General features: G+C 46.4%; 1 protein-coding gene across 1 annotated transcript in view; it reads right to left on the reverse strand.

Annotated features, from left to right (window-relative positions):
* The window catches only part of MYT1 (myelin transcription factor 1), an 83,264-nt gene that overhangs the window by 38,077 nt on the left and 32,593 nt on the right, over window positions 1–12,594 (reverse strand). Inside the window, exon 12 of the mRNA XM_029286047.1 lies at window positions 8,306–8,460. Within this exon, the coding sequence (XP_029141880.1) occupies window positions 8,306–8,460 (155 nt within the window). The remainder of the gene's footprint in view (window positions 1–8,305; window positions 8,461–12,594) is intronic.

Below are 12,594 nucleotides of genomic sequence, written 5' to 3' on the forward strand. Positions count from 1 at the left end.
ATCACAAGACCTTCACTTGACACACCCATGCCTGACCCATCACAAGACCCATCACAAAACCTCACTTGACACACCCATGCCTGACCCATCACAAGACCCATCGATTACCTGACTTGATGGGACCCTCACCTGATGTGACCTCACCATCACAAGTCCTACTGACCACACAAATCCCTTATAAACAGACACTGAAGCATCACTAGACACCTCCTAAACTCCGCTGAAGATGCTACCTAGCCTGGCAATGAAATGTTCAGAAACCAACCCACAAGCTTGGTTAGCGAACCTTCACTTATACTTTTTTATATATCTGCAAATCTACATATCATATTCTTTTATACAGGTAGTCCTAGTCTTACAACGATTCATTTAGTGACCGTTCAAAGTTACAACGGCACTGAAAAATGGGACTGATCACCGTTTGTCAGAGTTACGATCTTTCCAGCATCCCAATGATCACGGGATCAAAATTCAGATGCTTGGCAATTGGTTCATATTTATGACAGTTGCGGTGTCCCAAGTTCATGTGATCCCCTTTTGGACAAGCAAAGTCAATGGGGAAGCCAGATTCGCTGAACAACCGGGTGACTAATTGAAGAACGGCAGCGATTCACTTAACAATTCTGGCAAGAAAAGTTGTAAAATGGGCAAAACTCACTTAACAAGTGTCTCACTTAAGAACAGAAATTTTGGGCTCAACTGTGGTCGTACATCGAGGACTACCTGTGTATCTACGTAGTTTGCAAACAGAATCCTGAAGCATCACCTTAAGGCAGGGGTAGGCAACCTTGGCTCTTTTATGACTCGTGGACTTCAACTCCCAGAATTCCTGAGCCAGCCACACTGAGGGAAAAGGGAGAGGTTTCCAAGCTGAGCCATGCCGGCTCAGGAATTCTGGGAGTTGAAGTCCACGAGTCATAAAAGAGCCAAGGTTGCCTACCCCTGCCTTAAGGGGAGGAATGATAAATTGATTGCTGTTTAAAAATAAATCTCGTTCCCCAAGAGATAAGTAATTGGATATCCTGATTTTCCATAATGTGCCAGAGAAAATGGAGACAGGACTTGTACGATTAGTTCACTGCCCATCCTATGGATAAAATGGGAATACCCCATAGATTAGACCTGGGCATTTTATGATCCTTTGTCTAGTCCATGTGAGGTCAATCGGAAATTAGAAATCAAATGTAAATAAGTGTATGCCACTGCTTTTTGAGATAGTCCTCGACTTAGGACCACAACTGAGCCCAAAATTTCTGCCATTAAAGAGACATTTGTTAAAGTGAGTTTTGCCGCATTTTACAAAGTTTCTTGCCACGGTTTTTAAGCAAATCACTGCAGTCAATAAGTCGGTAACCCGGTTGTTAAGTGAATCTGGATTCCCCCATTGACTTTCCTTGTCAAAAGGTTGCAAAAAGGGATCACATGACCTCAGGACACAGCAACGGTCATAAATATGAACCCAGTTGCCAAGCATCTGAATTTTGATCATGTGAGCATGGGGATGCTACAAAGGTCGTAAGGGTGAAAAATGGCCGAGTCATTTTTTCAGTGCCGTTGTAACTTTGAACGATCACTAAATGAACCGTCGTAAGTCGAGGACTACCTGTATTTTGAAGGCAACTATGGTTTTTTTTTTCTAATTAATGTAGGTCCATGCTTGTGTGTCTACCCGTGTTTCCCCCAAAATAAGACCGGGTCTTATATTAATTTTTGCTCCAAAAGACGCATTAGGGCTTATTTTCTGGATAGGGCTTATATTCGGGGAAATAAGGTACTAAATGCGTCGTAGGCAACCTTGGCTCTTTTATGACTCGTGGATTTCAACTCCCAGAATTCCTGAGCCAGAATGGCTCAGCTTGGAAACCTCTCCCTTTCCCCTCAGCATGGCTGGCTCAGGAATTCTGGGAGTTGAAGTCCACGAGTCATAAAAGAGCCAAGGTTGCCTACCCCTGATCTGGCTGATGATCTTAAATGGGGCTTATTTTTGGGGTGGGGTTTATATTACAAGCATCCTGAAAAAATCATGCTAGGGGTTATTTTCCGGTTGGGTCTTATTTTCAGGGAAATACGGTATGTATTTTCACAGCCCTTTTGGTTCGGCCTTCCATAACAGTCCCAATTTCTCATATGTCCCCTTGGGGAAATTAACTGCCATGGCCGTGTTATGCCATGACGGCTTGGTTACAGAGAGGCATCAAGCTGGCTTGTCATATTAAGTAGTTACTGAGTGGTTAGCAGCTGCCTATTCTCAGTTGAAAAAAACCCCACTTCTTCTATGAGATCCTTGGTGCCCTGTGAGCTCGGCTGTTTTCATGCAGACGTTTCATTACCCTACTAGGTAGCATCATCAGTGCTTTCTTCTGGCTCATAAATCTGGAGGTGGCAAGACCGACAAAGATGATAAGGGATCTGGAGGCTAAAGCATGCGATGAAGGCAACTAGGTATGTTTAGCCTAGGGGTAGGCAACCTTGGCTCTTTTATGTCTCGTGGACTTCAACTCCCAGAATTCCTGAGCCAGCCATGCTGAGGGCAAAGGGAGAGGTTTCCAAGCTGAGCCATGCTGGCTCAGGAATTCTGGGAGTTGAAGTCCACGAGTCATGAGGGGGCCATAGTTCCCCCATGCTGGCTCAGGAATTCTGGGAGTTGAAGTCCACGAGTCATGAGGGGGCCATAGTTCCCCCATGCTAGCTCAGGAATTCTGGGAGTTGAAGTCCACGAGTCATAAAAGAGCCAAGGTTGCCTACCCCTGGTTTAGCCTGATGAAGAGAAGGCTTAGGGGTGACATGCTAGCATCTTCCAATCGTTGAAGGGCTGTCCCAGAGAAGAGGGGGTTGACTTACTCCTCAAAGCACCTGAGGGCAGGACAAGAAGCAATGGGTGGAAGGTTGTCAAAAGGAGGCCCAACCTGGAACTAAGGAGGGATTTCCTGATAGTAGTGAGAACAATTAACCAGTGGAACGGCTTGCCTCCAGAGGTTGTGGGTGCTCCATCACTGGAGGTCTCCCAAAAAAGATTGGACAGCCATTTGTCTGGGATGGGTATAAGGACTCCTGCCTTGGGCAGGGGGGGTTGGACTAGAAGACCTTTAAGGTCCCTTCCCATTGTATTATTCTATGTTTTACCATGTTGCATTAAGGATTAAGCCATCATATGGTTTATTTGTTCGTCAAATGCAATGTTATACGAACTCAACCACTGGGTTCTGTTAACCTGCCATGGTTATCTCTTCCTGTTATCAGATGTGGCTATGAGGTCAGTGTGTTAAGCAGCTGGAAAGCTCCTTTAAACCAAATAAAATGTTCCAAAAACATTTGAACATCTTCAGTCTTGTACCACGGATTCTCTCAGGCTCCGTCAACTTTTTAATTCGAAAGGTGAGAATCCAGCCAAGTCCTTTAATATGGTAGCTAAGCAGCTAAATCCTCTAATGATTAATCGGAGGCTGACGTTTATCTCAGCTCCCTAGAATATTAAAAGCAGAGAGGCCAGATGAGTTGAGGAGTAGATTTCAGAGGGGGAAAAAAAGGTTTTTAAGAGAATCTACAACAGGGGTGTCAAACTCAATTTCATTGAGGGCTGCATCAGCATTGCGGTTGCCCTCGGGGGGCCGGGTGGGTGCAGCCTACTGGCTAGCTCTACATCGTTCGCGTCAAGGGTGCCTGTGGGGACCTGGGCAGGAGTGGGACAGATCTGAGGGTCTCTGGCAGAAGGGGGTGGGACTGGGGCAAGCGCCAAGGCATGGTCCATTTCTTCATTCCTCACAAAGGGGGACACCTCCCCAGCATGCACCCAGCGGGTGGAGCCAATACGGCAGGGGCTGGTTCCTCGCTGTTTCCAGACGGCCTTGTGGAGCTAAGACTGAATGCGTTTCAGCATAGATGGCCACCACAAAATTGTACATTGGCTCCCGGCCGGCCTGGGCCAGGGCCAAGGCAGCGGGGGGGGCGTTGCCTCACTGTTTCCAGGATGGCTTCGCGGGCCACATGAAACCACTTCGCGGGCCGCATCCGGCCCCCGGACCTTGTGTTTGACATGTCTGATCTACAACCACAGGGAAACAGTGCCGACGAAGGTATTCGTGTAAATATAAACTCTAATCCTTTTTATTTTCTTTCAACATTCCTAAAAGCTAAAACAAAGAAACCCGCTCATGATTTTTTTTTTTACCTTGCCATGTGTTGTGTATTTATTCCAATAGACACATTACATCCCTTGCACACCCCCTCCCCTTTTCCATTTGGAAAAAAATCACACCTCCAGATATGAATTTCGAAGACTCAACCACCCTTGGGAATCTAACAATCGCAGATGCTAGTTAATCCTTCTGTCTCACAATTTTATCTACACACACACCCACCCACCCACCTCAACCTTCTACAGTGGCAGGGCAGGAGAAACGCCGCTCGCCAAGGAGGTTGCGAAGAGGGTGGCACTTTTCGGAAAGGGTTGTGACAGTGTGCAAACAAGGAAGCAAGGCAATATGTTTAGCAAAAGTTGTTTTCTGGTCCCCCAGCGTCACCAAACATTCCAGCGTGAATGTAAATCAAATGCATTTATCACCGCTTCGACCAGACGTAAGATTGGGGTGGCTTTGATGAAGCGTTCTTACCCCCCACCTCCCAAATTCTTAAATCGTGGCAAAGCTTCAATTTAAGAAGGGACCGTATGGAGTGGCTCTTCACATGAGCAAATCAGGGACACCTTTTGGGTTTTAAATAAAATCCTTCCTGTATGAAGCCTGAATGAATCTTGGCTGGGATTTTGAATGCAGAAACAAAGAAAACGGACGGCAGAAAAAAGACCTAGTGATCCATGGAGTCTGTCCTTTGAGATTTTTGTTATATTTTTTTTTAATATAAGGGGGGAGGGGATGATGCTCTCTGAGCTTGGTGTTTTTCTTGCAGACGTTTCGTTACCCAACTAGGCAACATCATCAACTGTAGAAGGAAATAGGGTTTGTGGAAGGGAGGAGGAGGAGGAGGAGGAGGAGGAGGAGAACTGTGGGGTCTTTGGTGCTCTCTGAGCTTGGTTGTTTTCTTGCAGATGTTTCATTATCCAACAAGGCAACATCATCAGTGCTAGAAGGAAATGGGGTTTGTGGAAGAGAGGAGGAGGAGGAGGAGGAGGAGGAGGAGGAGGAGGAGGAGGAGGACTGTGGGATCCTTGGTGCTCTCGGAGGTTGGTGGTTTTCTTGCAGACATTTCATTACCCAACTAGGCAACATCATCAATGTTAGTCATTTTTGACATACTTACTGATTATTTTTAAATTTAAATATATTTATTTCTTTTATTTTATATTTTTTGGCAGATGATTGACATATCCCAAGCATGTTTTAGCTCAGTTATTGAGGACCAAACCACTACCTTGGCTGGAAGTTGGTTCCAAACTTCTACCCCTTTCCTACTTTCTAGCATGACCTTTGAACTTTGAATGTCTTAAAGACATTCATCCAGCCAAATTATCTCTTCAACGGAGCCCAACCCCTGCTAAGTACAGGAATCTAAATGAAAGCAAACTAGAAGAGAGCCGGGGGCTCCATGGCAGTAGGTTTCTGGTCAATCAGAAGCCATTTGTGGACTTTCTGCGAGTTACAATACAATACTAGATGGTTAACAGAACTGTAACTGTGGAAGTCAGCTTGTTGTCGGGGTTAACCGTTAACTGCTTTATTCTACAGTAGATAGATCAGAGGTCGCCAACCTTTTTGGTTTGGTGGCCCGGAAAGGGAGGCAGGCACCATTACGCATGTGCATGCACACACAAATGGGCCACGCACAAGTGCAAACAGACCACATGCGAGCCCATGCGCACGCACAAACGGGGCTGTGCGAGCATCGCAAATGGGGTGGTGCTAGCACCAGCGGGACACTTGGGGTGGGGTGGCAATAGTGCCTGTGGGACACTTGGGGGCGGGGTGATGCTAGCACCGATGGGATGCTCGGACGGCGCTAGCATGAGTGTGGAGGGTGAGTGCATGCACACATGCGCGTGCACTGGCCCTCCCTTCACACGGCCCGGTTGCCAAGAGGCCACGGCCCTGTAGTGGCCCATGGCCGACAGGTTGGGGACCCCTGAAATAGATGGTAGGTCAAACGGGTTGACTGATAATAGATTTTTATCTTTGAAATATTTTTTAGTGCCGTGTAGTAATTCAGTAAATACAGTCGTGGCCAAAATTGTGGAAACCTTTTGGGAAAAGTGTACAGTAGAAATGCCATCTTTGGTTAGGTTTCCACCAATTTTTATTCTAATTTCTTTATAACTGTAGCCTTGTTCACTTAATAATACTATTTTACATCGCTTTCTGGGCGACCGGTCAACTCTTTGCACCATTACTTTAATTTTATTACGTTTTACAAGCTCACTAAATGATTTGAAAGAACGCAAAAAAACCCAACCAACTTGATCGCCATCACACAACACACTGACAAATGTCCTCCTCTCAGTTTCAATACAGGACATCAATACTGAATCCTACTGTGATCTGATTGGCTCATGGCCAAAACAAGACGACACCCGATTGGCTCTCTAAACACTCACGCTCATTGGCTACAATCAGATGAAGGAAAGCTACCTGAGATCAACCTAAGAAGTTGTGCTTCCTTTTTCTGGCTATTTGGCTATAACTTTTCATAGAATACAGTACGGATAATTGAACAAACCATGTTGCATTACATTCTTGATTAAATTATCTTTACACTGATATATAATTTTATGGTACTACTCCCCCCAAAAAAGTGGTGCTATTAGCCACCAAACCTCAAAAATACACTTTTCCCAAAAGGTTTCCACAATTTTGACCACTACTGTATATATATACTGTAGAGATCTAGAAGTTCATAAACGGTGGGCCTGTTTTGCGACGGTAGCATGGGGGAAACTATGACTGCTGAAATATATCTATCTGTAGTCAACCAGAGAGGTACAATTATGTGTACAGGAAGTCCTTGACTTACAACCGTTCGCTTAGTGACCATTTGAAGTTACAACGGCACTGAAAAAAGGGACCCGTGACCGTTTTTCACACTTACGACCGTTGCAGCATCCCCACGGTTCACACCGTCAAAATTCAGACGCTGGGCAACTGGCATGTACTTACGACGGTTGCAGCGTCCTGGGGGGAAGGGTCACGTGATCCCTTCTGGCGACCTTCTGACAAGCAAAGTCAATGAGGAAGCCAGATTCACTTAACAACCAAGTTGCTGACTTAACCACCGCAGTAATTCACTTAACAACCGTGGCAAGAAAGGTTGTAAAATGGGGGCAAAGCTCGCTTAACAAGTGTCTCGCTTGGCCACAGAAATGTGGGGCTCAGCTGTGGACGTAAGTCGAGGACTACCTGTATCTTTGCTATTTCTGTGGTTAGGCACATTTTTTTCTGGTTTTGTTCTGTTTTGTTGTTTTCCCCCCTTTTTTCTTTTTCTCCTTTTTACGTTTTCTGGTTTGGTTTTGTTCTCTCTTTTTTTTTGGTCTTTTAACTTTGGAAATAAAATAAAACGTTTTATAAAGGGAGAGGAGGGGTGTCCCCCCTGGGATCTTTTAGGTCAGGGCTTTTCAACCAGTGGTACGGATACCACCTGTGGTACATTGGCACCTGTCAGGGCTCAGCGGAAGCACCAGGATCAGCACTTCTTCGGGACTATCATGGCTCAGCGGAAGCGCCAGGATCAGCGCCAGGCTCCAGCTGGAGCTCGGTGCTGATCCTGGTGCTCCTGCTAAGCCCTGAAGAAGCACTAATCAGCTGGAAAGCAGCACTGATCCTGGTGCTTCCGCTGAGCCCAGAAGAAGTGCCGATCAGCTGGAATGTTGCAGCATCTCCAGGGTCATGTGATTTACATTCAGATGCTTGGCAACTGATTCATATTTATGACGGTCACAGTGTCCCAGGGTCATGTGACCAATACCTGCTGCAACCACTCAGCAGACGGGGGGAATAAAAACCAAACAGCCCCCACCCCACCCCCGCTGCCAATCCTCAACAGAAATGCTCACAACAATGAAAACCTCGGACAGGAGGAAGAGCACCGCCAGGTGGGCAGGCAGGTGTCTTGCTCGGCTGTGGCTTGGGGGGCATTTTTTTCAGTGCCATTGTAACTTCGAATAGTCACTAAGCGAACTGTTGTAAGTCGAGGACTACCTGTACTTTATCACTTTTTTCCTTTTTTGGGGGGGGGTCATCAAGTTTTTGACACTTTGGTGACTGGTGGTACTCGGATGTTGCCATATCCTAAAAGTGGTACAATGGGTGAAAAGGTTGAAAAGCCCTGTTTTAGGTCGTGACAGCCAAGCGGGCAGACTCACGTGAGTAACTCTTTCTTGATTTCCTTGGAAAGGAACTTAAGCTTGAAGTTGGTTAAGGTGATTTCCCCCGGGTATTTTCTTTCTTCAAAGTTTTCTTCCGGGACTTCTTGTTCGTCGGCTTCCGAGGAGGCGAATGAACGGGCAGCGGGCTCTGACTGCAAAGAAAAAAACAAACAAACCCAGAAAATATTCCGGAGGGAATAAAGGTAGCTTTTACAGGCGGCTGTTACATAAAAGCTGGGTTGACAAGATCAGAAATGAGGAGGTGATAAGCCGCCTGGGAAAGCCAAGGGAAAATCCTCAAAACAATTAAAAAACGAAAATTAGAATATTTCGGACACGTGATGCGACACCCAGAAAAATACGGCATACTCGATTTAATTCTCCAGGGAAAGATTAAAGGCAAACGAGGTCCAGGCAGAAGAAGAACATCATGGCTTCAAAATCTAAGGGACTGGTTGGGACAAAACTCAGCAGCACTTTTTCGTGCGGCTGCTGATAAAAACAGGATCGCCAACATGATCACCAACATCCGATAATGGATATGGCAGAAGAAGAAGAAGAAGAAGGAGGAGGTGGAGGTGGAGGTGGATGAGGAGGAGGAGGAAGAAGAAGAAGAAGAAGAAAAAGAGGAAGAGGAAGAGGAAGAGGAAGAAGAAGCAGAAGAAGAAGAGAAGAAGAAGAAGAAGAAGAAAAGAAGAAGAAGAAGAAGGAGGAGGAGGAGGAGGAGGAGGAGGAGGAGGAGGAGGAGGAGGAAGAAGAAGAAGAAGAAGAAGAAGAGGAAGAGGAAGAGGAAGAGGAAGAGGAAGAGGAAGAAGAAGAAGAAGAAAGAAGAAGAAGAAGAAGAAGAAGAAGAAGAAGAAGAGAAGAAGAAGAAGAAGAAGAAGAAGAAGAAGAAGAAGAAGAAGAAGAAGAAGAAGAAGAAGAAGAAGAAGAAGAAGAAGAAACAGCAGCAGCAGCAGCAGCAGCTGCTGACTTTGGACCAATCACCAGGAGATGGCGAGTTCTAGTCCCACCTTGGGCATGAAAGCCAACTGGGTGACTTTGGGCCAATCACCAGGAGATCGTGTGTTCTAGTCCCACCTTCTGCATGAAAGTCACCTAGATGGCTTTGGGTCAATCACCAAGAGAGGGTGAGTTCTAGTCCTGCCTTAGGGCATGAAAGCTGGCTGGATGACTTTGGGCCAATCATCAGGAGACTGTGAATTCTCGTCCTATCTTGGGGATGAAAGCTGGCTGGGTGAAGAATAATCAGATAAGAGACAGCATAGCCTGCAGCTGAATAGTGGGCCAGATAAGAAGCTCAGAAGAGACTATTCCTATTTTCTCAGGCTGCAAAGAACATGGGGGAGAATTGCTCTTTGAGGCTCACAAGTTTCTATTAATGTAGCTTTACAATAAAGTAGAATTACTTTACTGCAGCCAAGAAATTAAAAGACGCTTGCTCCTGGGGAGGAAAGCTATGGCAAATCTAGACAGCATACTAAAAAGCAGAGACGTCACCCTGCCAACAAAAGTACGTATAGTCAGGGCCATGGTTTCCCCAGTTGCAATGCACGGCTGTGAAGGTTGGACCATAAGAAAGGCTGAGCGCCAAAGAATTGAGGCCTTTGAACTCTGGTGCTGGAGAAGACTCCTGTGAGTCCCTTGGACTGCAAGGCGATCCAACCGGTCGGTCCTAGAGGAGATCAACCCTGACTGCTCCTTAGAAGGCCAGATCCTGAAGCGGAAACTCAAGTACTTTGGGCACCTAATGAGAAGGAAGGACTCACTGGAGAAGAGCCTCATGCTGGGAAAGATTGAGGGCAATAGAAGAAGGGGACGACGGAGAAGGAGGTGGCTGGATGGAGTCAGTGAAGCAGCAGGCGTGAGCTTAAATGGACTCCAGAAGATGGTAGAGGACAGGAAGGCCTGGAGGAACATTGTCCATGGGGTCGCGATGGGTCGGACACGACTTCGCAACTAACAACAAGAATTACTTTATCGGGTGGTGTTTTCTGCCGGGTCTACCTGTTAAGACTCATAACATATGTTTCCTCTGCCCAGACATAACATCCTTCAACATAAGTGCCTAAGTGTCTTGCAAGCACAATTCAGTTAATACAGAAATATGCCAAGCAAATAATCTTTCCTCCTCTCCCCCCCACCCCCTCAATTATTTTATTAGAAGACGCAAACAAGACATTAAGAAATGCACACATCAACAGGGTGCAATATAAATTGCGGGCACCAAGGCAATTTAAACCTTCAAAGGTAACAATTTATATCAATGTTAAATATAATTTCTAAAACCTTAATAGAGGTAACGTTGTACGTTGGCGTGTACAGCTAAGTGTGGGATTGATCGACAGTTGCGAAGCCCCTTCAATTATTTTCTGATATTAAAGAAAGGTTTCCATCTGGAGTGTACTGCTTATATGTTTCCAGAGGCGACATAACAACATGTAATAACGAATATTTACAATTTACTGGAAAAGAAGGTTACCCGTCTTTTCGGGGTAAGAGACTTTTTGACGAACGTAAAAGTCCCTATGTTCACTTGTTCTGCGTTTACAGTTTATTAAACGGGATATAATCGCACGTACAACACAGAAATCTAACGTCATGACCGTGTTATGGTATTAAGTCCCAGCAGACAGCACTGGGCTAATCTTGAGAAAGTTAAGCAGAATGAAAGTTCGCAAGGAAATCCCAAGCAAAAAACGGGAAGAAAAATATCCCAGAAGATAGCAAAGAACCTTGAGATGCCCCATTAAGACATCTGGAACTGAGTCAACAGCTGGCTTTCTATACAGATAGTTCTCGACTTAACAACCATTAGTTTGGTTACCTATCTCAGCCGAAGCCACCCCACAGGGTTGTTGTTGTAAGGAAAATAGCAGGAAGAAGGAGTGTTAGACATGTTCGCTGCGTTGAGTTATTGGTTAAAAATAATAAAGGTGGGATGTAATTAATTAAATACATCTGTTCTTAAACTCGGATTCTGTGCTTAGGTAATCTGTGTCAGCTGATCACAGGGGATAGACCCCTTTTTGAGGATTATCTGTAATCATGGTTGGTGCGTCTTGTCTGGACCAACTCAAATGGCTGACGAATGAAGGCGAATATACGTGTCCCAGGATAATGTAGGATCGGTGGTGGGATTCAGCCGGTTTCCACCGATTTGGTAGAACAGGTAGCTACGTTTTGCTGTACTCAAAGAACCGGCTGGCTTCCAGAAGTCTAGTCTAGGCCTCGGAGGCCTGGAGGAGGCCTCCCAGGCCTAGAATGGCCCGCCGGAGGTGTGTGGATGCCACTTCTGGAAGTCCAGTCTAGGCCTCGGAGGCATGGAGGAGGCCTCCCAGGCCTAGTAGAACAGCCTACCAGAAGTGCATGAATGCCACTTCCTGGAGTCCGTTCTTGGCCTCAGAGGCCTCCTAGGCCTAGAACAGCCCATCGGAAATGCATGGATGCCACTTCCGGAAGTCCGTTCTAGGCCTCGGAGGCCTCCTAGGCCTAGAATGGCCCATCGGAAATGCATGAATGCCACTTCAGGAAATCTGTTCTAGCCTTGGGGGCCCAGGCCTGCATCGAATAAGACAACCAGTTGTTGTTCAGGCATTTGAATTCCACCACTGTGTAGGATCCAATCTGGATCGGTCACCGGGACCAGAGGTTTCGTCTTCCGAGCTTTTGGATTTGTGCTGGAGCCCATCTTAAGGGAACTTCTCTCTAGCTATAATAATAATAATAATAATAATAATAATAATAATAATAATAATAATAATAATAATAATAATAATAATAATAATAATAATAATAATAATAATAATAGTGAGGTCATCTAGTCCAACCTCCTGCTGAGGCAGGAAACCCTATACCATTTTGGACAAATGGTTGTCCAGTTTCTTCTTAAAAACTTCCAGTGTTGGCGCATTCACCGCTTCTGGAGGCAGGTTGTTCCTGTCGGGCCCTGCGAGGCCGTCCCAGCCGCGTACGGCCTACCTCCCACCGACCCGGTTACCTTGCCCGAGCTGCAGTCCTGGAAAGCCAACCGACCTATCGTTCCGGCGCCGCCGCCGCAGCCGCCGATGCCGCCGCAGCCGCCGCAGCCGCCGCCCTCCTCTGACGTCATCACTCTGCGCCTCACAGGGCCCGACAGAGGATTCGAGGGGAGGGGGCCGGAGGAAGCGACGGAGGGACTGGCTGAAGGGACGTCCAGCCGATTGCCTGACTGCGTGAATGCAGGGACGGCCAGCTGATTGCCCGGCTGTGTGATGGCAGGGCCGCTGATTGCCCGGCTGCGTGAT

The sequence above is a fragment of the Protobothrops mucrosquamatus genome, unplaced genomic scaffold (genome assembly GCF_001527695.2).
Source record: "Protobothrops mucrosquamatus isolate PMUCROS unplaced genomic scaffold, P.Mucros_1.0 scaffold2791, whole genome shotgun sequence".
NCBI lineage: Eukaryota > Metazoa > Chordata > Lepidosauria > Squamata > Viperidae > Protobothrops > Protobothrops mucrosquamatus.